This window comes from Anser brachyrhynchus (assembly GCF_964034855.1).
Source record: "Anser brachyrhynchus genome assembly, chromosome: 28".
Taxonomy (NCBI): Eukaryota; Metazoa; Chordata; class Aves; order Anseriformes; family Anatidae; genus Anser; species Anser brachyrhynchus.
Window position 1 is genome coordinate 2,875,487 of NC_137721.1, and position 20,302 is coordinate 2,895,788.

General features: G+C 57.4%; 7 protein-coding genes across 7 annotated transcripts; 2 read left to right on the plus strand and 5 right to left on the minus strand.

Annotated features, from left to right (window-relative positions):
• Positions 1-520: 520 nt before the first annotated feature.
• LOC308183608 (uncharacterized protein) lies at positions 521-1,480 on the minus strand. Its single transcript, XM_080569822.1, has one exon. It carries the CDS (start codon positions 1,374-1,376, stop codon positions 960-962), a length of 417 nt encoding a protein of 138 aa, XP_080425948.1. The 5' UTR covers positions 1,377-1,480; the 3' UTR covers positions 521-959.
• Positions 1,481-2,006: 526 nt separating this feature from the next.
• LOC308183540 (uncharacterized protein) lies at positions 2,007-8,038 on the plus strand. The gene is made up of 3 exons (XM_080569734.1): positions 2,007-3,061; positions 6,768-6,776; positions 7,112-8,038. Exons 1-3 carry the CDS (start codon positions 2,630-2,632, stop codon positions 7,640-7,642), a joined length of 972 nt encoding a protein of 323 aa, XP_080425860.1. The 5' UTR covers positions 2,007-2,629; the 3' UTR covers positions 7,643-8,038.
• Positions 5,003-6,124, minus strand: LOC308183609 (uncharacterized protein). Its single transcript, XM_080569823.1, has one exon. It carries the CDS (start codon positions 5,636-5,638, stop codon positions 5,222-5,224), a length of 417 nt encoding a protein of 138 aa, XP_080425949.1. The 5' UTR covers positions 5,639-6,124; the 3' UTR covers positions 5,003-5,221.
• Positions 8,039-9,361: 1,323 nt separating the features above from the next.
• LOC308183606 (uncharacterized protein) lies at positions 9,362-10,702 on the minus strand. Its single transcript, XM_080569820.1, has one exon. It carries the CDS (start codon positions 10,215-10,217, stop codon positions 9,801-9,803), a length of 417 nt encoding a protein of 138 aa, XP_080425946.1. The 5' UTR covers positions 10,218-10,702; the 3' UTR covers positions 9,362-9,800.
• Positions 10,703-10,881: 179 nt separating this feature from the next.
• LOC308183541 (uncharacterized protein) lies at positions 10,882-16,484 on the plus strand (the record flags this gene model as incomplete). The annotated part of the gene is made up of 3 exons (XM_080569735.1): positions 10,882-12,216; positions 13,149-13,278; positions 15,887-16,484. Exons 1-3 carry the CDS (start codon positions 11,685-11,687, stop codon positions 16,482-16,484), a joined length of 1,260 nt encoding a protein of 419 aa, XP_080425861.1. The 5' UTR covers positions 10,882-11,684.
• LOC308183607 (uncharacterized protein) lies at positions 13,934-15,078 on the minus strand. Its single transcript, XM_080569821.1, has one exon. It carries the CDS (start codon positions 14,794-14,796, stop codon positions 14,380-14,382), a length of 417 nt encoding a protein of 138 aa, XP_080425947.1. The 5' UTR covers positions 14,797-15,078; the 3' UTR covers positions 13,934-14,379.
• A 959-nt stretch (positions 16,485-17,443) lies between the features above and the next one.
• Positions 17,444-19,187, minus strand: LOC308183604 (uncharacterized protein). Its single transcript, XM_080569818.1, has one exon. It carries the CDS (start codon positions 19,056-19,058, stop codon positions 18,642-18,644), a length of 417 nt encoding a protein of 138 aa, XP_080425944.1. The 5' UTR covers positions 19,059-19,187; the 3' UTR covers positions 17,444-18,641.
• Between the last annotated feature and the right edge of the window lie 1,115 nt (positions 19,188-20,302).

A 20,302-nucleotide genomic window follows, 5' to 3' on the forward strand; every position in this document is an offset into this window, starting at 1 on the left:
CCCCAGGCTCCAGTGCTAGGACCCCCAGCCAACCACTGGGTGCTGCCTCACATAGCATCCCCTGCATGCTGGGTGAGGGCAGAGTGGTGGGAGGCAGCAGTCATGCCTCCTCACAGCCGTTGTGGCCAGGTGTTCTGGGGGCCTGGCCGTGCAGGTCGCTTTGTGTGCTGGTGTGTGAGGAAGGGCAGCCGTGGCCTGGCAGCATGTCTGCAGTATGGGGCTGTGTGGAGCACTGCTGTCCTACCCGGGCAGAGCTGTGTCCACCAGCTACAAGCAGGCAAGCTGTGTATACAGGGAAGAGCTTCTGGCCCAGTGGTGGGGAAAGGCGTGCAAGTGCTCCATGGAGATGTGGGAGGAAGAGGAGGGAAACCCGAGGGGCTGGAGGAAAGGCTGGTGGGGGGCCCTCCGCCTCCTTCCTCTGTCCCGTGGCCTCCCAGTTGACTCTAACCAGGCCTTTGCCCTTGGGGAGGCTGTGGCGACCCTCTTGTAATTCCCGTGCTGCGCAGGGCATGGGGAGGAGGTGAGGGAGTGCCTGCAGGCCCCCTGAGGACTCCCCGGTGGCAGCTCCCCAACCTCACAGAAAGAAGCGAATGGAGGAAGGGTCACAGAAAAGACAGGGTCCAGAATGAGGTGCAACAGAGCTTTTATTTCAGGTCCAGGGGAGCAGGGAGATGGCAGAAAGGCAGCCCCTGACCCCTTGCAGAAGGCAGAGCGCTGGTGAGCAGCAGCCTTGCCACAGGAGGTGTCTGGTGCTTAGCTGCATCATCATGGGGTATTGAGTCCTGAAGCGAAGCTCAAGCAGCGAGGAGAAGGACAGAAGGGCCCCATGAAGGCACAAGGCCTCCAAGCTCTCAAGCCCAGTGATTCTAAAGGGGAGCCTTTCATGGCAACATCAGGTGGGGAAGTTCCAGGGCAGCTCCAGAGCTCTCCTTCTTCAGGGGCTGGAGCCAGAGGTGGGCTTAGCAGGGCCCGCAGTTGCCGCTGAGGTACCTGTGGCCCCGACGCCAGCCTCCGTATCCGCAGCTCCCAAAGGCTCCATAGCCCCCATAGCCTCCGAGGCCTCCATAGCCCCCAAGGCCTCCATAGCCCAAAAGGCCACCATAGCCCCCAAGGCCTCCATAGCCCCCAAAGCCACCATGGCCTCCAAAAGTGCCGCCTAAGCCCCCTGCAACACCCGGGACTCCTGCCGAGCCGACCACGGCATGCTGCGGGAAGGAGCTGAGGATGGGCCCGGGCAAGGTGAGCACCGTGGCCGGGGGCTGGATCACTACCGTGGAGTCGGGGCACTGCCGCACGCAAGGCTCATTGGCACTGTCAGCCACTGGGACTGGGGCGGCCACCCCACACACAGGAGCACACAGGCTGGAGCAGGACATCTTCCACGCAGGCAAGGAGTACTGCAAAGAACAGGCAGAATTAGGTAAGGGTCTGGGGAGAGGCTGTATTGATGGAGTCAGGGAGAGAGCCGCGAGAAGCCTCCAAGAGCATGACTTACCAGGTGATCTGTTTAGAGACAAGTGGAGGAAGCAGGATAGAGGGCTGCAAAGCCCTCAGCCCTTTTATACCTGTCCCAGACAGCCCCTGGCATCAAACATAAGTGGAAGCCCCAGATACTCATGCAGTAAAGCTTACACCCTTCATGACACAGGTGGTGATGTGGGGTAATTACATCGCTCCCCACTGGGGACATGGAGGCGCAAACGTGCCCTGGGAAACAGGGAGGTGATGGCAGGGACAGACCATGACACTCACCTACATGAAAGGCCAGCAGCAGCTGAAGCTGATCTCAGAACGCCAATAAACCCCAATGAATTCCTAATCCTAAACATTTCCTATGTGGAACAATCACGGGTATTTTGCCGAAGAAGCACTTTGCAACCCTGCGCACAGCCTGCATGCCTGCCATTACCTCCTTTTTACGGGCTGGTAAACAGAGGTGGTGGAAGTTTGGGTAAAGGGATGAAGCCATCCCACCCACTTGCAGAAGCTTCCAAACACTCGCCATCACCCTGTACAGGCAAGGGCTGCAAGACACTTGGGTGGGAGTTCAGGAGCATCCCTAACCATTGCCCTTCTCCATGCTCTGTGGGAAAAGGGGTACTCCTTGATCTCCAATTCACCTGAAGACCAAGCAAAGAGCTGTGGCTGTGTTGGCATTGCGGGTGAAGCCCAATCCGCCTGGGGGATTAGGAATTCATTGGGGTTTATTGGTGCTGTGAGGTCAGGTTCAGCAGCTGCTGGCCTTTCATGTAGGTGAGTGTCATGGTCTGTCCCTGCCATCACCTCCCTGTTTCCCAGGGCACATTTGCGCCTCCATGTCCCCAGTGGGGAGGGATATAATTGCCCCACATCATCACCTGTGTCATGAAGGTTGTCAGCTTTCTTGCATGAATATCTGGGGCTTCCACTTATGTTTGATGCCGCAGGCTGTCTGGGACAGGTATAAAAGGGCTGAGGTCTTTGCAGCCCTCTATCCTGCTTCTTCCACTTGTCTCTAAACAGATCACCTGGTAAGTCATGCTCTTGGAGGCTTCTCGCGGCTCTCTCCCTGACTCCATCAGTACAGCCTCTCCCCAGATCCTTACCTAATTCTGCCTGTTCTTTGCAGTACTCCTTGCCTGCGTGGAAGATGTCCTGCTCCAGCCTGTGTGCTCCTGTGTGCGGGGTGGCCGCCCCGGCCCCAGTGGCTGACAGCTTCAACGAGCCCTGCGTGCAGCAGTGCCCTGACTCCACCGTGGTGATCCAGCCCCCGGCCACGGTGCTCACCTTGCCCGGGCCCATCCTCAGCTCCTTCCCACAGCATGCCGTGGTGGGCTCAGCGGGAGTCCCGGGTGTGGCAGGGGGCTTCGGCGGCACTTTTGGAGGCCGTGGTGGCTTTGGGGGCTATGGAGGCCTTGGGGGCTATGGCGGCCTTTTGGGCTACGGAGGCCTTGGGGGTTACGGAGGCCTTGGTGGCTATGGAGGCCTTGGGGGCTATGGGGGCTATGGAGCATTTGGCAGCTGCGGATATGGCGGCTGGCGTCGGAGCCACAGGTACCTCAGTGGCAACTGCGGGCCCTGCTAAGCCCACCTCTGGCTCCAACCTCTGACAAACGAGAGCTCCAGAGCTGCCCTGGTATGTCCCGACATGACACCAGCAGGAAGGGCTCCCCTTCATCATCACTGGTCTCCAGAGCTTGGAGGCCCTATGCCTTCATGGGGCCTAGCTCCCTTTTTCTCCTGTCCCAATTGACTTTCACTTCAGGACTTGCTCCCCCAGGGTGATGCAGCCCAAAGCCAACTGCCTGTTCCTGTGGCTGGCTGCTGCTCGCGTTCTCTCTGCCTTTTGCAAGGAGTTGGGGGCTGCCTCTGCCCTGGGGCTGCCTTTCTGCCATCTTCCTGCTCCCCTGGACTTGCAATAAAAGCTCTATTGCACCACATTCTCGACCCATGGTATTTCTTCATCCTTCTTCTTCCAGACTTCCCCCAAACCTCAGAGCCGGGGCAGTTGGGCCGCTGGCTGCACTCCTGGCTTTGCTAAGGGGCCTTTGGTCCGCTGGGGCAGGGCATTACGACTGAAGATCAGAGTCCCCAGTGGGTCTTGTAGAGGACAGCCCCCTGAACCTCCTCCCTTCTCTCAGCGGGAAGAATGGCAATGTTCTCAATGTTTTCAATCTCAATGTTCTTTGAGAACACGACAGAGAAACAGACGTCTTGCACAGCCACCACAGCATGTTTGACCTCTTTATATTGCCTTTTCTATGGTCACCCGTGGAGGTCCGGGGAGACAGGGAGACGGCCACTGCATGGTCAGGGCTCCTGCCACCTGCTGACTGTGCTCATGTGCCCAGCTGCAACTGGTGGCACTGGGAAGGGGTGAAGGAGACACAGCCAAGTTTTCCCAAGGTTCTCCTCACAGCCATGAACACATCACAGCCATCCAGATCCACGGAGCACTTGAGTAGGAGGTGTGTGTCTGTGCCCTCCTCATGTCCCTTCCTTCCCCAAAAGTCTTCCGATCGTGTGATCCTAGCTCTGCACAGTGGTCTTTCGTGGAGACGATTCTTGTCAGGGAAATCAAGAAGAGCAGTGGGGCAGCACATTGGTCGCTGCTGGGGGCTCAAGAAAACATGCATCACCCGTAATTGTCAAGACAGGGGAAGGGGAAAACAGCAGCAAACTGTCCGAGCAGCCACAGCTTTCCTCCACCACCTGCGCAGAAGTTTGTGTGTCTCCTCTTGTGCTTGAGGACCTCTTTTCCATTTCTGCCCATCCACACCACTCCCCAGGCTCCAGTGCTAGGACCCCCAGCCAACCACTGGGTGCTGCCTCACATAGCATCCCCTGCATGCTGGGTGAGGGCAGAGTGGTGGGAGGCAGCAGTCGTGCCTCCTCACAGCCGTTGTGGCCAGGTGTTCTGGGGGCCTGGCCGTGCAGGTCGCTTGGTGTGCTGGTGTGTGAGGAAGGGCAGCCGTGGCCTGGCAGCATGTCTGCAGTATGGGGCTGTGTGGAGCACTGCTGTCCTACCCGGGCAGAGCTGTGTCCACCAGCTACAAGCAGGCAAGCTGTGTATACAGGGAAGAGCTTCTGGCCCAGTGGTGGGGAAAGGCGTGCAAGTGCTCCATGGAGATGTGGGAGGAAGAGGAGGGAAACCCGAGGGGCTGGAGGAAAGGCTGGTGGGGGGCCCTCCGCCTCCTTCCTCTGTCCCGTGGCCTCCCAGTTGACTCTAACCAGGCCTTTGCCCTTGGGGAGGCTGTGGCGACCCTCTTATAATGGCCGTGCTGCGCAGGGCATGGGGAGGAGGTGAGGGAGTGCCTGCAGGCCCCCTGAGGACTCCCCGGTGGCAGCTCCCCAACCTCACAGAAAGAAGCGAATGGAGGAAGGGTCACAGAAAAGACAGGGTCCAGAATGAGGTGCAACAGAGCTTTTATTTCAGGTCCAGGGGAGCAGGGAGATGGCAGAAAGGCAGCCCCTGACCCCTTGAAGAAGGCAGAGCGCTGGTGAGCAGCAGCCTTGCCACAGGAGGTGTCTGGTGCTTAGCTGCATCATCATGGGGTATTGAGTCCTGAAGCGAAGCTCAAGCAGCGAGGAGAAGGACAGAGGGGCCCCATGAAGGCACAAGGCCTCCAAGCTCTCAAGCCCAGTGATTCTAAAGGGGAGCCTTTCATGGCAACATCAGGTGGGGAAGTTCCAGGGCAGCTCCAGAGCTCTCCTTCTTCAGGGGCTGGAGCCAGAGGTGGGCTTAGCAGGGCCCGCAGTTGCCGCTGAGGTACCTGTGGCCCCGACGCCAGCCTCCGTATCCGCAGCTCCCAAAGGCTCCATAGCCCCCATAGCCTCCGAGGCCTCCATAGCCCCCAAGGCCTCCATAGCCCAAAAGGCCACCATAGCCCCCAAGGCCTCCATAGCCCCCAAAGCCACCATGGCCTCCAAAAGTGCCGCCTAAGCCCCCTGCAACACCCGGGACTCCTGCCGAGCCGACCACGGCATGCTGCGGGAAGGAGCTGAGGATGGGCCCGGGCAAGGTGAGCACCGTGGCCGGGGGCTGGATCACTACCGTGGAGTCGGGGCACTGCCGCACGCAAGGCTCATTGGCACTGTCAGCCACTGGGACTGGGGCGGCCACCCCACACACAGGAGCACACAGGCTGGAGCAGGACATCTTCCACGCAGGCAAGGAGTACTGCAAAGAACAGGCAGAATTAGGTAAGGGTCTGGGGAGAGGCTGTATTGATGGAGTCAGGGAGAGAGCCCCGAGAAGCCTCCAAGAGCACGACTTACCAGGTGATCTGTTTAGAGACAAGTGGAGGAAGCAGGATAGAGGGCTGCAAAGCCCTCAGCCCTTTTATACCTGTCCCAGACAGCCTGTATCATCAGGCAGGGGGTGGTGTTTGAAGTCCCAGATTTTCAGGCAATAAAGCCAGCATGAATCATGACACACTTGGAGATGTGGGGCAATTATATCCTTCCCCATCAGGGACATTGAAATGCAAACGTTCTCTGGGGAACAGGGTGCCGATGGGAGGAACAGGCCACGACACATAACTTCATGAAAAGCCAGCCACTGCTGAAACTGACCTCACACCACCAATAAACCCTGATTTCTTCCTAATCCTAAACTTTGTCTATGTGGAAGAGTCATGGGCAATTGGTTGAAGAAGCATTTTGCAATCCTGTGCACAGCCAGCACGCCTGCCATTACCTCCCTTTTACGGGCTGGTAAACAGAGGTGGTGGAAGTTTGGGTGAAGGGATGAAGCCATCCCACTCACTTGCAGCAGCTCCTAAACACTCACCATCTCCCTGTACAGGCAAGGGCTGCGAGGCACTCGGGTGGGAGTTCAGGAGCATCCCTAACCGTTGTCCTTCTCCCTGCCCTGTGGGACATGTGCTACTCCTTACTCTCCAGTTCTCCTGAAGGCCAAGCAGAGAGCTGTGGCTATGTTGGTGTTGTAGGTGAAGCCCGATCTGCCCAGGGGATTAGGAACTCATTGGGGTTTATTGGTGCTGTGAGGTCAGCTTCAGCAGCACCTGGCCTTTCATGTGACTGTCACGGCCTGTCCCTTCCATCACGTTCCTCTTCCCCAGGGCACATTTGAGCCTCAGTGTCCTCAATGGGGAGGGATAAAATTGCCCCGCGTTTCCACACGTGTCATGATTTGTGATGTCTTTATTGCATGAATATCTGGGGCTTCCACCTCTGTTCAATGCTGCAGGCTGTCTGGGACAGGTATAAAAGGGCTGAGGGTTTCACAGCCCTCTATCCTGCTTCCTCCACTTGTCTCTTACCAGATCACCTGGGTAAGTCCATGCCTTATGTGCCTCTTCTTTTCCTCAGCAATCGTTTCATCAATTGCATCTATTGGTGTTTGTTCTACCATTCTTTTTGTAGTGTTGTATAAGCTTGGTTGTGACAGTAGTGTTTCATAGCTCTGGAAAGGATGGATATTGAAACTTTTAGGCATGGTGCTCTGAGCTTCCCAACGCAATTGTATCCTTTGGGTGCTCAGTCTCTTTCCATGTGCTTTGGATGATGTGGTTTTTCTTATGTCCTAAGGGTCAGGGGGAGTAAGTGGTCTACACTAGCTTTCCAAATGAATATTGTCTTTATGCTCTGACTGCCTGATGTGATGCAGAGCATTTCCTGGGGCACAAGCTCCAAGAACGGGAGAGCCACAGGGTATTTGCAATGTGGTGATGTTCTGATCCCAGCTCTGCCTTCTCTCACAGTTTTGCCTGCAAATCGAAGGATGTCCTGCTCCAGCCTGTGTGCCCCTGTGTGCGGGGTGGCCGCCCCAGTCCCAGTGGCTGACAGCTTCAACGAGCCCTGCGTGCAGCAGTGCCCCGACTCCACCGTGGTGATCCAGCCCCCGGCCACGGTGTTCACCTTGCCCGGGCCCATCCTCAGCTCCTTCCCACAGCATGCCGTGGTCGGCTCAGCGGGAGTCCCGGGTGTGGCAGGGGGCTTCGGCGGCACTTTTGGAGGCCGTGGTGGCTTTGGGGGCTACGGAGGCCTTGGGGGTTATGGTGGCCTTTTGGGTTATGGCGGCATTGGGAGCTATGGAGGCCTTGGAGGCTATGGGGGCTATGGAGCATTTGGGAGCTGTGGATACGGCGGCTGGCGTCGGGGCCACAGGTACCTCAGCGGCAACTGCGGGCCCTGTTAAGCCCACCTCTGCCTCCAGCCCTTGAAGAAGGAGAGCTCCAGGGCTGCCCTGGAACGTCCCAACATGACACCAGCAGGAAGGGCTCCCCTTCATCATCACTGGTCTCCAGAGCTTGGAGGCCCTATGCCTTCATGGGGCCTAGCTCCCTTTTTCTCCTGTCCCAATTGAGTTTCACTTCAGGACTTGCTCCCCCAGGGTGATGCAGCCCAAAGCCAACTGCCTGTTCCTGTGGCTGGCTGCTGCTCGCGTTCTCTCTGCCTTTTGCAAGGAGTTGGGGGCTGCCTCTGCCCTGGGGCTGCCTTTCTGCCATCTTCCTGCTCCCCTGGACTTGCAATAAAAGCTCTATTGCACCACATTCTCGACCCATGGTATTTCTTCATCCTTCTTCTTCCAGACTTCCCCCAAACCTCAGAGCCGGGGCAGTTGGGCCGCTGGCTGCACTCCTGGCTTTGCTAATGGGGCCATTGGGCCGCTGGGGCAGGGCATTACGACTGAAGATCAGAGTCCCCAGTGGGTCTTGTAGAGGACAGCCCCCTGAACCTCCTCCCTTCTCTCAGCGGGAAGAATGGCAATGTTCTCAATGTTTTCAATCTCAATGTTCTTTGAGAACACGACAGAGAAACAGACGTCTTGCACAGCCACCACAGCATGTTTGACCTCTTTATATTGCCTTTTCTATGGTCACCCGTGGAGGTCCGGGGAGACAGGGAGACAGCCACTGCATGGTCAGGGCTCCTGCCACCTGCTGACTGTGCTCATGTGCCCAGCTGCAACTGGTGGCACTGGGAAGGGGTGAAGGAGACACAGCCAAGTTTTCCCAAGGTTCTCCTCACAGCCATGAACACATCACAGCCATCCAGATCCACGGAGCACTTGAGTAGGAGGTGTGTGTCTGTGCCCTCCTCATGTCCCTTCCTTCCCCAAAAGTCTTCCGAGCGTGTGATCCTAGCTCTGCACAGTGGTCTTTCGTGGAGACGATTCTTGTCAGGGAAATCAAGAAGAGCAGTGGGGCAGCACATTGGTCGCTGCTGGGGGCTCAAGAAAACATGCATCACCCGTAATTGTCAAGACAGGGGAAGGGGAAAACAGCAGCAAACTGTCCGAGCAGCCACAGCTTTCCTCCACCACCTGCGCAGAAGTTTGTGTGTCTCCTCTTGTGCTTGAGGACCTCTTTTCCATTTCTGCCCATCCACACCACTCCCCAGGCTCCAGTGCTAGGACCCCCAGCCAACCACTGGGTGCTGCCTCACATAGCATCCCCTGCATGCTGGGTGAGGGCAGAGTGGTGGGAGGCAGCAGTCATGCCTCCTCACAGCCGTTGTGGCCAGGTGTTCTGGGGGCCTGGCCGTGCAGGTCGCTTTGTGTGCTGGTGTGTGAGGAAGGGCAGCCGTGGCCTGGCAGCATGTCTGCAGTATGGGGCTGTGTGGAGCACTGCTGTCCTACCCGGGCAGAGCTGTGTCCACCAGCTACAAGCAGGCAAGCTGTGTATACAGGGAAGAGCTTCTGGCCCAGTGGTGGGGAAAGGCGTGCAAGTGCTCCATGGAGATGTGGGAGGAAGAGGAGGGAAACCCGAGGGGCTGGAGGAAAGGCTGGTGGGGGGCCCTCCGCCTCCTTCCTCTGTCCCGTGGCCTCCCAGTTGACTCTAACCAGGCCTTTGCCCTTGGGGAGGCTGTGGCGACCCTCTTGTAATTCCCGTGCTGCGCAGGGCATGGGGAGGAGGTGAGGGAGTGCCTGCAGGCCCCCTGAGGACTCCCCGGTGGCAGCTCCCCAACCTCACAGAAAGAAGCGAATGGAGGAAGGGTCACAGAAAAGACAGGGTCCAGAATGAGGTGCAACAGAGCTTTTATTTCAGGTCCAGGGGAGCAGGGAGATGGCAGAAAGGCAGCCCCTGACCCCTTGCAGAAGGCAGAGCGCTGGTGAGCAGCAGCCTTGCCACAGGAGGTGTCTGGTGCTTAGCTGCATCATCATGGGGTATTGAGTCCTGAAGCGAAGCTCAAGCAGCGAGGAGAAGGACAGAGGGGCCCCATGAAGGCACAAGGCCTCCAAGCTCTCAAGCCCAGTGATTCTAAAGGGGAGCCTTTCATGGCAACATCAGGTGGGGAAGTTCCAGGGCAGCTCCAGAGCTCTCCTTCTTCAGGGGCTGGAGCCAGAGGTGGGCTTAGCAGGGCCCGCAGTTGCCGCTGAGGTACCTGTGGCCCCGACGCCAGCCTCCGTATCCGCAGCTCCCAAAGGCTCCATAGCCCCCATAGCCTCCGAGGCCTCCATAGCCCCCAAGGCCTCCATAGCCCAAAAGGCCACCATAGCCCCCAAGGCCTCCATAGCCCCCAAAGCCACCATGGCCTCCAAAAGTGCCGCCTAAGCCCCCTGCAACACCCGGGACTCCTGCCGAGCCGACCACGGCATGCTGCGGGAAGGAGCTGAGGATGGGCCCGGGCAAGGTGAGCACCGTGGCCGGGGGCTGGATCACTACCGTGGAGTCGGGGCACTGCCGCACGCAAGGCTCATTGGCACTGTCAGCCACTGGGACTGGGGCGGCCACCCCACACACAGGAGCACACAGGCTGGAGCAGGACATCTTCCACGCAGGCAAGGAGTACTGCAAAGAACAGGCAGAATTAGGTAAGGGTCTGGGGAGAGGCTGTATTGATGGAGTCAGGGAGAGAGCCCCGAGAAGCCTCCAAGAGCACGACTTACCAGGTGATCTGTTTAGAGACAAGTGGAGGAAGCAGGATAGAGGGCTGCAAAGCCCTCAGCCCTTTTATACCTGTCCCAGACAGCCTGTATCATCAGGCAGGGGGTGGTGTTTGAAGTCCCAGATTTTCAGGCAATAAAGCCAGCATGAATCATGACACACTTGGAGATGTGGGGCAATTATATCCTTCCCCATCAGGGACATTGAAATGCAAACGTTCTCTGGGGAACAGGGTGCCGATGGGAGGAACAGGCCACGACACATAACTTCATGAAAAGCCAGCCACTGCTGAAACTGACCTCACACCACCAATAAACCCTGATTTCTTCCTAATCCTAAACTTTGTCTATGTGGAAGAGTCATGGGCAATTGGTTGAAGAAGCATTTTGCAATCCTGTGCACAGCCAGCACGCCTGCCATTACCTCCCTTTTACGGGCTGGTAAACAGAGGTGGTGGAAGTTTGGGTGAAGGGATGAAGCCATCCCACTCACTTGCAGCAGCTCCTAAACACTCACCATCTCCCTGTACAGGCAAGGGCTGCGAGGCACTCGGGTGGGAGTTCAGGAGCATCCCTAACCGTTGTCCTTCTCCCTGCCCTGTGGGACATGTGCTACTCCTTACTCTCCAGTTCTCCTGAAGGCCAAGCAGAGAGCTGTGGCTATGTTGGTGTTGTAGGTGAAGCCCGATCTGCCCAGGGGATTAGGAACTCATTGGGGTTTATTGGTGCTGTGAGGTCAGCTTCAGCAGCACCTGGCCTTTCATGTGACTGTCACGGCCTGTCCCTTCCATCACGTTCCTCTTCCCCAGGGCACATTTGAGCCTCAGTGTCCTCAATGGGGAGGGATAAAATTGCCCCGCGTTTCCACACGTGTCATGATTTGTGATGTCTTTATTGCATGAATATCTGGGGCTTCCACCTCTGTTCAATGCTGCAGGCTGTCTGGGACAGGTATAAAAGGGCTGAGGGTTTCACAGCCCTCTATCCTGCTTCCTCCACTTGTCTCTTACCAGATCACCTGGGTAAGTCCATGCCTTATGTGCCTCTTCTTTTCCTCAGCAATCGTTTCATCAATTGCATCTATTGGTGTTTGTTCTACCATTCTTTTTGTAGTGTTGTATAAGCTTGGTTGTGACAGTAGTGTTTCATAGCTCTGGAAAGGATGGATATTGAAACTTTTAGGCATGGTGCTCTGAGCTTCCCAACGCAATTGTATCCTTTGGGTGCTCAGTCTCTTTCCATGTGCTTTGGATGATGTGGTTTTTCTTATGTCCTAAGGGTCAGGGGGAGTAAGTGGTCTACACTAGCTTTCCAAATGAATATTGTCTTTATGCTCTGACTGCCTGATGTGATGCAGAGCATTTCCTGGGGCACAAGCTCCAAGAACGGGAGAGCCACAGGGTATTTGCAATGTGGTGATGTTCTGATCCCAGCTCTGCCTTCTCTCACAGTTTTGCCTGCAAATCGAAGGATGTCCTGCTCCAGCCTGTGTGCCCCTGTGTGCGGGGTGGCCGCCCCAGTCCCAGTGGCTGACAGCTTCAACGAGCCCTGCGTGCAGCAGTGCCCCGACTCCACCGTGGTGATCCAGCCCCCGGCCACGGTGTTCACCTTGCCCGGGCCCATCCTCAGCTCCTTCCCACAGCATGCCGTGGTCGGCTCAGCGGGAGTCCCGGGTGTGGCAGGGGGCTTCGGCGGCACTTTTGGAGGCCGTGGTGGCTTTGGGGGCTACGGAGGCCTTGGGGGTTATGGTGGCCTTTTGGGTTATGGCGGCATTGGGAGCTATGGAGGCCTTGGAGGCTATGGGGGCTATGGAGCATTTGGGAGCTGTGGATACGGCGGCTGGCGTCGGGGCCACAGGTACCTCAGCGGCAACTGCGGGCCCTGTTAAGCCCACCTCTGCCTCCAGCCCTTGAAGAAGGAGAGCTCCAGGGCTGCCCTGGAACGTCCCAACATGACACCAGCAGGAAGGGCTCCCCTTCATCATCACTGGTCTCCAGAGCTTGGAGGCCCTATGCCTTCATGGGGCCTAGCTCCCTTTTTCTCCTGTCCCAATTGAGTTTCACTTCAGGACTTGCTCCCCCAGGGTGATGCAGCCCAAAGCCAACTGCCTGTTCCTGTGGCTGGCTGCTGCTCGCGTTCTCTCTGCCTTTTGCAAGGAGTTGGGGGCTGCCTCTGCCCTGGGGCTGCCTTTCTGCCATCTTCCTGCTCCCCTGGACTTGCAATAAAAGCTCTATTGCACCACATTCTCGACCCATGGTATTTCTTCATCCTTCTTCTTCCAGACTTCCCCCAAACCTCAGAGCCGGGGCAGTTGGGCCGCTGGCTGCACTCCTGGCTTTGCTAATGGGGCCATTGGGCCGCTGGGGCAGGGCATTACGACTGAAGATCAGAGTCCCCAGTGGGTCTTGTAGAGGACAGCCCCCTGAACCTCCTCCCTTCTCTCAGCGGGAAGAATGGCAATGTTCTCAATGTTTTCAATCTCAATGTTCTTTGAGAACACGACAGAGAAACAGACGTCTTGCACAGCCACCACAGCATGTTTGACCTCTTTATATTGCCTTTTCTATGGTCACCCGTGGAGGTCCGGGGAGACAGGGAGACAGCCACTGCATGGTCAGGGCTCCTGCCACCTGCTGACTGTGCTCATGTGCCCAGCTGCAACTGGTGGCACTGGGAAGGGGTGAAGGAGACACAGCCAAGTTTTCCCAAGGTTCTCCTCACAGCCATGAACACATCACAGCCATCCAGATCCACGGAGCACTTGAGTAGGAGGTGTGTGTCTGTGCCCTCCTCATGTCCCTTCCTTCCCCAAAAGTCTTCCGAGCGTGTGATCCTAGCTCTGCACAGTGGTCTTTCGTGGAGACGATTCTTGTCAGGGAAATCAAGAAGAGCAGTGGGGCAGCACATTGGTCGCTGCTGGGGGCTCAAGAAAACATGCATCACCCGTAATTGTCAAGACAGGGGAAGGGGAAAACAGCAGCAAACTGTCCGAGCAGCCACAGCTTTCCTCCACCACCTGCGCAGAAGTTTGTGTGTCTCCTCTTGTGCTTGAGGACCTCTTTTCCATTTCTGCCCATCCACACCACTCCCCAGGCTCCAGTGCTAGGACCCCCAGCCAACCACTGGGTGCTGCCTCACATAGCATCCCCTGCATGCTGGGTGAGGGCAGAGTGGTGGGAGGCAGCAGTCATGCCTCCTCACAGCCGTTGTGGCCAGGTGTTCTGGGGGCCTGGCCGTGCAGGTCGCTTTGTGTGCTGGTGTGTGAGGAAGGGCAGCCGTGGCCTGGCAGCATGTCTGCAGTATGGGGCTGTGTGGAGCACTGCTGTCCTACCCGGGCAGAGCTGTGTCCACCAGCTACAAGCAGGCAAGCTGTGTATACAGGGAAGAGCTTCTGGCCCAGTGGTGGGGAAAGGCGTGCAAGTGCTCCATGGAGATGTGGGAGGAAGAGGAGGGAAACCCGAGGGGCTGGAGGAAAGGCTGGTGGGGGGCCCTCCGCCTCCTTCCTCTGTCCCGTGGCCTCCCAGTTGACTCTAACCAGGCCTTTGCCCTTGGGGAGGCTGTGGCGACCCTCTTGTAATTCCCGTGCTGCGCAGGGCATGGGGAGGAGGTGAGGGAGTGCCTGCAGGCCCCCTGAGGACTCCCCGGTGGCAGCTCCCCAACCTCACAGAAAGAAGCGAATGGAGGAAGGGTCACAGAAAAGACAGGGTCCAGAATGAGGTGCAACAGAGCTTTTATTTCAGGTCCAGGGGAGCAGGGAGATGGCAGAAAGGCAGCCCCTGACCCCTTGCAGAAGGCAGAGCGCTGGTGAGCAGCAGCCTTGCCACAGGAGGTGTCTGGTGCTTAGCTGCATCATCATGGGGTATTGAGTCCTGAAGCGAAGCTCAAGCAGCGAGGAGAAGGACAGAGGGGCCCCATGAAGGCACAAGGCCTCCAAGCTCTCAAGCCCAGTGATTCTAAAGGGGAGCCTTTCATGGCAACATCAGGTGGGGAAGTTCCAGGGCAGCTCCAGAGCTCTCCTTCTTCAGGGGCTGGAGCCAGAGGTGGGCTTAGCAGGGCCCGCAGTTGCCGCTGAGGTACCTGTGGCCCCGACGCCAGCCTCCGTATCCGCAGCTCCCAAAGGCTCCATAGCCCCCATAGCCTCCGAGGCCTCCATAGCCCCCAAGGCCTCCATAGCCCAAAAGGCCACCATAGCCCCCAAGGCCTCCATAGCCCCCAAAGCCACCATGGCCTCCAAAAGTGCCGCCTAAGCCCCCTGCAACACCCGGGACTCCTGCCGAGCCGACCACGGCATGCTGCGGGAAGGAGCTGAGGATGGGCCCGGGCAAGGTGAGCACCGTGGCCGGGGGCTGGATCACTACCGTGGAGTCGGGGCACTGCCGCACGCAAGGCTCATTGGCACTGTCAGCCACTGGGACTGGGGCGGCCACCCCACACACAGGAGCACACAGGCTGGAGCAGGACATCTTCCACGCAGGCAAGGAGTACTGCAAAGAACAGGCAGAATTAGGTAAGGGTCTGGGGAGAGGCTGTATTGATGGAGTCAGGGAGAGAGCCCCGAGAAGCCTCCAAGAGCATGACTTACCAGGTGATCTGTTTAGAGACAAGTGGAGGAAGCAGGATAGAGGGCTGCAAAGCCCTCAGCCCTTTTATACCTGTCCCAGACAGCCCCTGGCATCAAACATAAGTGGAAGCCCCAGATACTCATGCAGTAAAGCTTACACCCTTCATGACACAGGTGGTGATGTGGGGCAATTACATCGCTCCCCACTGGGCACATGGAGGCGCAAACGTGCCCTGGGAAACAGGGAGGTGATGGCAGGGACAGACCATGACACTCACCTACATGAAAGGCCAGCAGCAGCTGAAGCTGATCTCAGAACGCCAATAAACCCCAATGAATTCCTAATCCTAAACATTTCCTATGTGGAACAATCACGGGTATTTTGCCGAAGAAGCACTTTGCAACCCTGCGCACAGCCTGCATGCCTGCCATTACCTCCTTTTTACGGGCTGGTAAACAGAGGTGGTGGAAGTTTGGGTAAAGGGATGAAGCCATCCCACCCACTTGCAGAAGCTTCCAAACACTCGCCATCACCCTGTACAGGCAAGGGCTGCAAGACACTTGGGTGGGAGTTCAGGAGCATCCCTAACCATTGCCCTTCTCCATGCTCTGTGGGAAAAGGGGTACTCCTTGATCTCCAATTCACCTGAAGACCAAGCAAAGAGCTGTGGCTGTGTTGGCATTGCGGGTGAAGCCCAATCCGCCTGGGGGATTAGGAATTCATTGGGGTTTATTGGTGCTGTGAGGTCAGGTTCAGCAGCTGCTGGCCTTTCATGTAGGTGAGTGTCATGGTCTGTCCCTGCCATCACCTCCCTGTTTCCCAGGGCACATTTGCGCCTCCATGTCCCCAGTGGGGAGGGATATAATTGCCCCACATCATCACCTGTGTCATGAAGGTTGTCAGCTTTCTTGCATGAATATCTGGGGCTTCCACTTATGTTTGATGCCGCAGGCTGTCTGGGACAGGTATAAAAGGGCTGAGGTCTTTGCAGCCCTCTATCCTGCTTCTTCCACTTGTCTCTAAACAGATCACCTGGTAAGTCATGCTCTTGGAGGCTTCTCGCGGCTCTCTCCCTGACTCCATCAGTACAGCCTCTCCCCAGATCCTTACCTAATTCTGCCTGTTCTTTGCAGTACTCCTTGCCTGCGTGGAAGATGTCCTGCTCCAGCCTGTGTGCTCCTGTGTGTGGGGTGGCCGCCCCGGCCCCAGTGGCTGACAGCTTCAACGAGCCCTGCGTGCAGCAGTGCCCTGACTCCACCGTGGTGATCCAGCCCCCGGCCACGGTGCTCACCTTGCCCGGGCCCATCCTCAGCTCCTTCCCACAGCATGCCGTGGTGGGCTCAGCGGGAGTCCCGGGTGTGGCAGGGGGCTTCGGCGGCACTTTTGGAGGCCGTGGTGGCTTTGGGGGCTATGGAGGCCTTGGGGGCTATGGCGGCCTTTTGGGCTACGGAGGCCTTGGGGGTTACGGAGGCCTTGGTGGCTATGGAGGCCTTGGGGGCTATGGGGGCTATGGAGCATTTGGCAGCTGCGGATATGGCGGCTGGCGTCGGAGCCACAGGTACCTCAGTGGCAACTGCGGGCCCTGCTAAGCCCACCTCTGGCTCCAACCTCTGACAAACGAGAGCTCCAGAGCTGCCCTGGTATGTCCCGACATGACACCAGCAGGAAGGGCTCCCCTTCATCATCACTGGTCTCCAGAGCTTGGAGGCCCTATGCCTTCATGGGGCCTAGCTCCCTTTTTCTCCTGTCCCAATTGACTTTCACTTCAGGACTTGCTCCCCCAGGGTGATGCAGCCCAAAGCCAACTGCCTGTTCCTGTGGCTGGCTGCTGCTCGCGTTCTCTCTGCCTTTTGCAAGGAGTTGGGGGCTGCCTCTGCCCTGGGGCTGCCTTTCTGCCATCTTCCTGCTCCCCTGGACTTGCAATAAAAGCTCTATTGCACCACATTCTCGACCCATGGTATTTCTTCATCCTTCTTCTTCCAGACTTCCCCCAAACCTCAGAGCCGGGGCAGTTAGGCCGCTGGCTGCACTCCTGGCTTTGCTAAGGGGCCTTTGGTCCGCTGGGGCAGGGCATTACGACTGAAGATCAGAGTCCCCAGTGGGTCTTGTAGAGGACAGCCCCCTGAACCTCCTCCCTTCTCTCAGCGGGAAGAATGGCAATGTTCTCAATGTTTTCAATCTCAATGTTCTTTGAGAACACGACAGAGAAACAGACGTCTTGCACAGCCACCACAGCATGTTTGACCTCTTTATATTGCCTTTTCTATGGTCACCCGTGGAGGTCTGGGGAGACAGGGAGACGGCCACTGCATGGTCAGGGCTCCTGCCACCTGCTGACTGTGCTCATGTGCCCAGCTGCAACTGGTGGCACTGGGAAGGGGTGAAGGAGACACAGCCAAGTTTTCCCAAGGTTCTCCTCACAGCCATGAACACATCACAGCCATCCAGATCCACGGAGCACTTGAGTAGGAGGTGTGTGTCTGTGCCCTCCTCATGTCCCTTCCTTCCCCAAAAGTCTTCCGAGCGTGTGATCCTAGCTCTGCACAGTGGTCTTTCGTGGAGACGATTCTTGTCAGGGAAATCAAGAAGAGCAGTGGGGCAGCACATTGGTCGCTGCTGGGGGCTCAAGAAAACATGCATCACCCGTAATTGTCAAGACAGGGGAAGGGGAAAACAGCAGCAAACTGTCCGAGCAGCCACAGCTTTCCTCCACCACCTGCGCAGAAGTTTGTGTGTCTCCTCTTGTGCTTGAGGACCTCTTTTCCATTTCTGCCCATCCACACCACTCCCCAGGCTCCAGTGCTAGGACCCCCAGCCAACCACTGGGTGCTGCCTCACATAGCATCCCCTGCATGCTGGGTGAGGGCAGAGTGGTGGGAGGCAGCAGTCGTGCTTCCTCACAGCTGTTGTGGCCAGGTGTTCTGGGGGCCTGGCCGTGCAGGTCGCTTGGTGTGCTGGTGTGTGAGGAAGGGCAGCCATGGCCTGGCAGCATGTCTGCAGTATGGGGCTGTGTGGAGCACTGCTGTCCTACCCGGGCAGAGCTGTGTCCACCAGCTACAAGCAGGCAAGCTGTGTATACAGGGAAGAGCTTCTGGCCCAGTGGTGGGGAAAGGCGTGCAAGTGCTCCATGGAGATGTGGGAGGAAGAGGAGGGAAACCCGAGGGGCTGGAGGAAAGGCTGGTGGGGGGCCCTCCGCCTCCTTCCTCTGTCCCGTGGCCTCCCAGTTGACTCTAACCAGGCCTTTGCCCTTGGGGAGGCTGTGGCGACCCTCTTGTAATGGCCGTGCTGCGCAGGGCATGGGGAGGAGGTGAGGGAGTGCCTGCAGGCCCCCTGAGGACTCCCCGGTGGCAGCTCCCCAACCTCACAGAAAGAAGCGAATGGAGGAAGGGTCACAGAAAAGACAGGGTCCAGAATGAGGTGCAACAGAGCTTTTATTTCAGGTCCAGGGGAGCAGGGAGATGGCAGAAAGGCAGCCCCTGACCCCTTGCAGAAGGCAGAGCGCTGGTGAGCAGCAGCCTTGCCACAGGAGGTGTCTGGTGCTTAGCTGCATCATCATGGGGTATTGAGTCCTGAAGCGAAGCTCAAGCAGCGAGGAGAAGGACAGAAGGGCCCCATGAAGGCACAAGGCCTCCAAGCTCTCAAGCCCAGTGATTCTAAAGGGGAGCCTTTCATGGCAACATCAGGTGGGGAAGTTCCAGGGCAGCTCCAGAGCTCTCCTTCTTCAGGGGCTGGAGCCAGAGGTGGGCTTAGCAGGGCCCGCAGTTGCCGCTGAGGTACCTGTGGCCCCGACGCCAGCCTCCGTATCCGCAGCTCCCAAAGGCTCCATAGCCCCCATAGCCTCCGAGGCCTCCATAGCCCCCAAGGCCTCCATAGCCCAAAAGGCCACCATAACCCCCAAGGCCTCCATAGCCCCCAAAGCCACCACGGCCTCCAAAAGTGCCGCCAAAGCCCCCTGCAACACCCGGGACTCCTGCCGAGCCGACCACGGCATGCTGCGGGAAGGAGCTGAGGATGGGCCCGGGCAAGGTGAGCACCGTGGCCGGGGGCTGGATCACTACCGTGGAGTCGGGGCACTGCCGCACGCAAGGCTCATTGGCACTGTCAGCCACTGGGACTGGGGCGGCCACCCCACACACAGGAGCACACAGGCTGGAGCAGGACATCTTCCACGCAGGCAAGGAGTACTGCAAAGAACAGGCAGAATTAGGCAAGGATCTGGGGAGAGGCTGTACTGATGGAGTCAGGGAGAGAGCCACAAGAAGCCTCCAAGAGCACGACTTACCAGGTGATCTGTTTAGAGACAAGTGGAGGAAGCAGGATAGAGGGCTGCAAAGCCCTCAGCCCTTTTATACCTGTCCCAGACAGCCTGTATCGTCAGGCAGGGGGTGGTGTTTGAAGTCCCAGATTTTCAGGCAATAAAGCCAGCATGAATCATGACACACTTGGAGATGTGGGGCAATTATATCCTTCCCCATCAGGGACATTGAAATGCAAACGTTCTCTGGGGAACAGGGTGCCGATGGGAGGAACAGGCCACGACACATAACTTCATGAAAAGCCAGCCACTGCTGAAACTGACCTCACACCACCAATAAACCCTGATTTCTTCCTAATCCTAAACTTTGTCTATGTGGAAGAGTCATGGGCAATTGGTTGAAGAAGCATTTTGCAATCCCGTGCACAGCCAGCACGCCTGCCATTACCTCCCTTTTACGGGCTGGTAAACAGAGGTGGTGGAAGTTTGGGTGAAGGGATGAAGCCATCCCACTCACTTGCAGCAGCTCCCAAACACTCACCATCTCCCTGTACAGGCAAGGGCTGCGAGGCACTCGGGTGGGAGTTCAGGAGCATCCCTAACCGTTGTCCTTCTCCCTGCCCTGTGGGACATGTGCTACTCCTTACTCTCCAGTTCTCCTGAAGGCCAAGCAGAGAGCTGTGGCTATGTTGGTGTTGTAGGTGAAGCCCGATCTGCCCAGGGGATTAGGAACTCATTGGGGTTTATTGGTGCTGTGAGGTCAGCTTCAGCAGCACCTGGCCTTTCATGTGACTGTCACGGCCTGTCCCTTCCATCACGTTCCTCTTCCCCAGGGCACATTTGAGCCTCAGTGTCCTCAATGGGGAGGGATAAAATTGCCCCGCGTTTCCACACGTGTCATGATTTGTGATGTCTTTATTGCATGAATATCTGGGGCTTCCACCTCTGTTCAATGCTGCAGGCTGTCTGGGACAGGTATAAAAGGGCTGAGGGTTTCACAGCCCTCTATCCTGCTTCCTCCACTTGTCTCTTACCAGATCACCTGGGTAAGTCCATGCCTTATGTGCCTCTTCTTTTCCTCAGCAATCGTTTCATCAATTGCATCCATTGGTGTTTGTTCTACCATTCTTTTTGTAGTGTTGTATAAGCTTG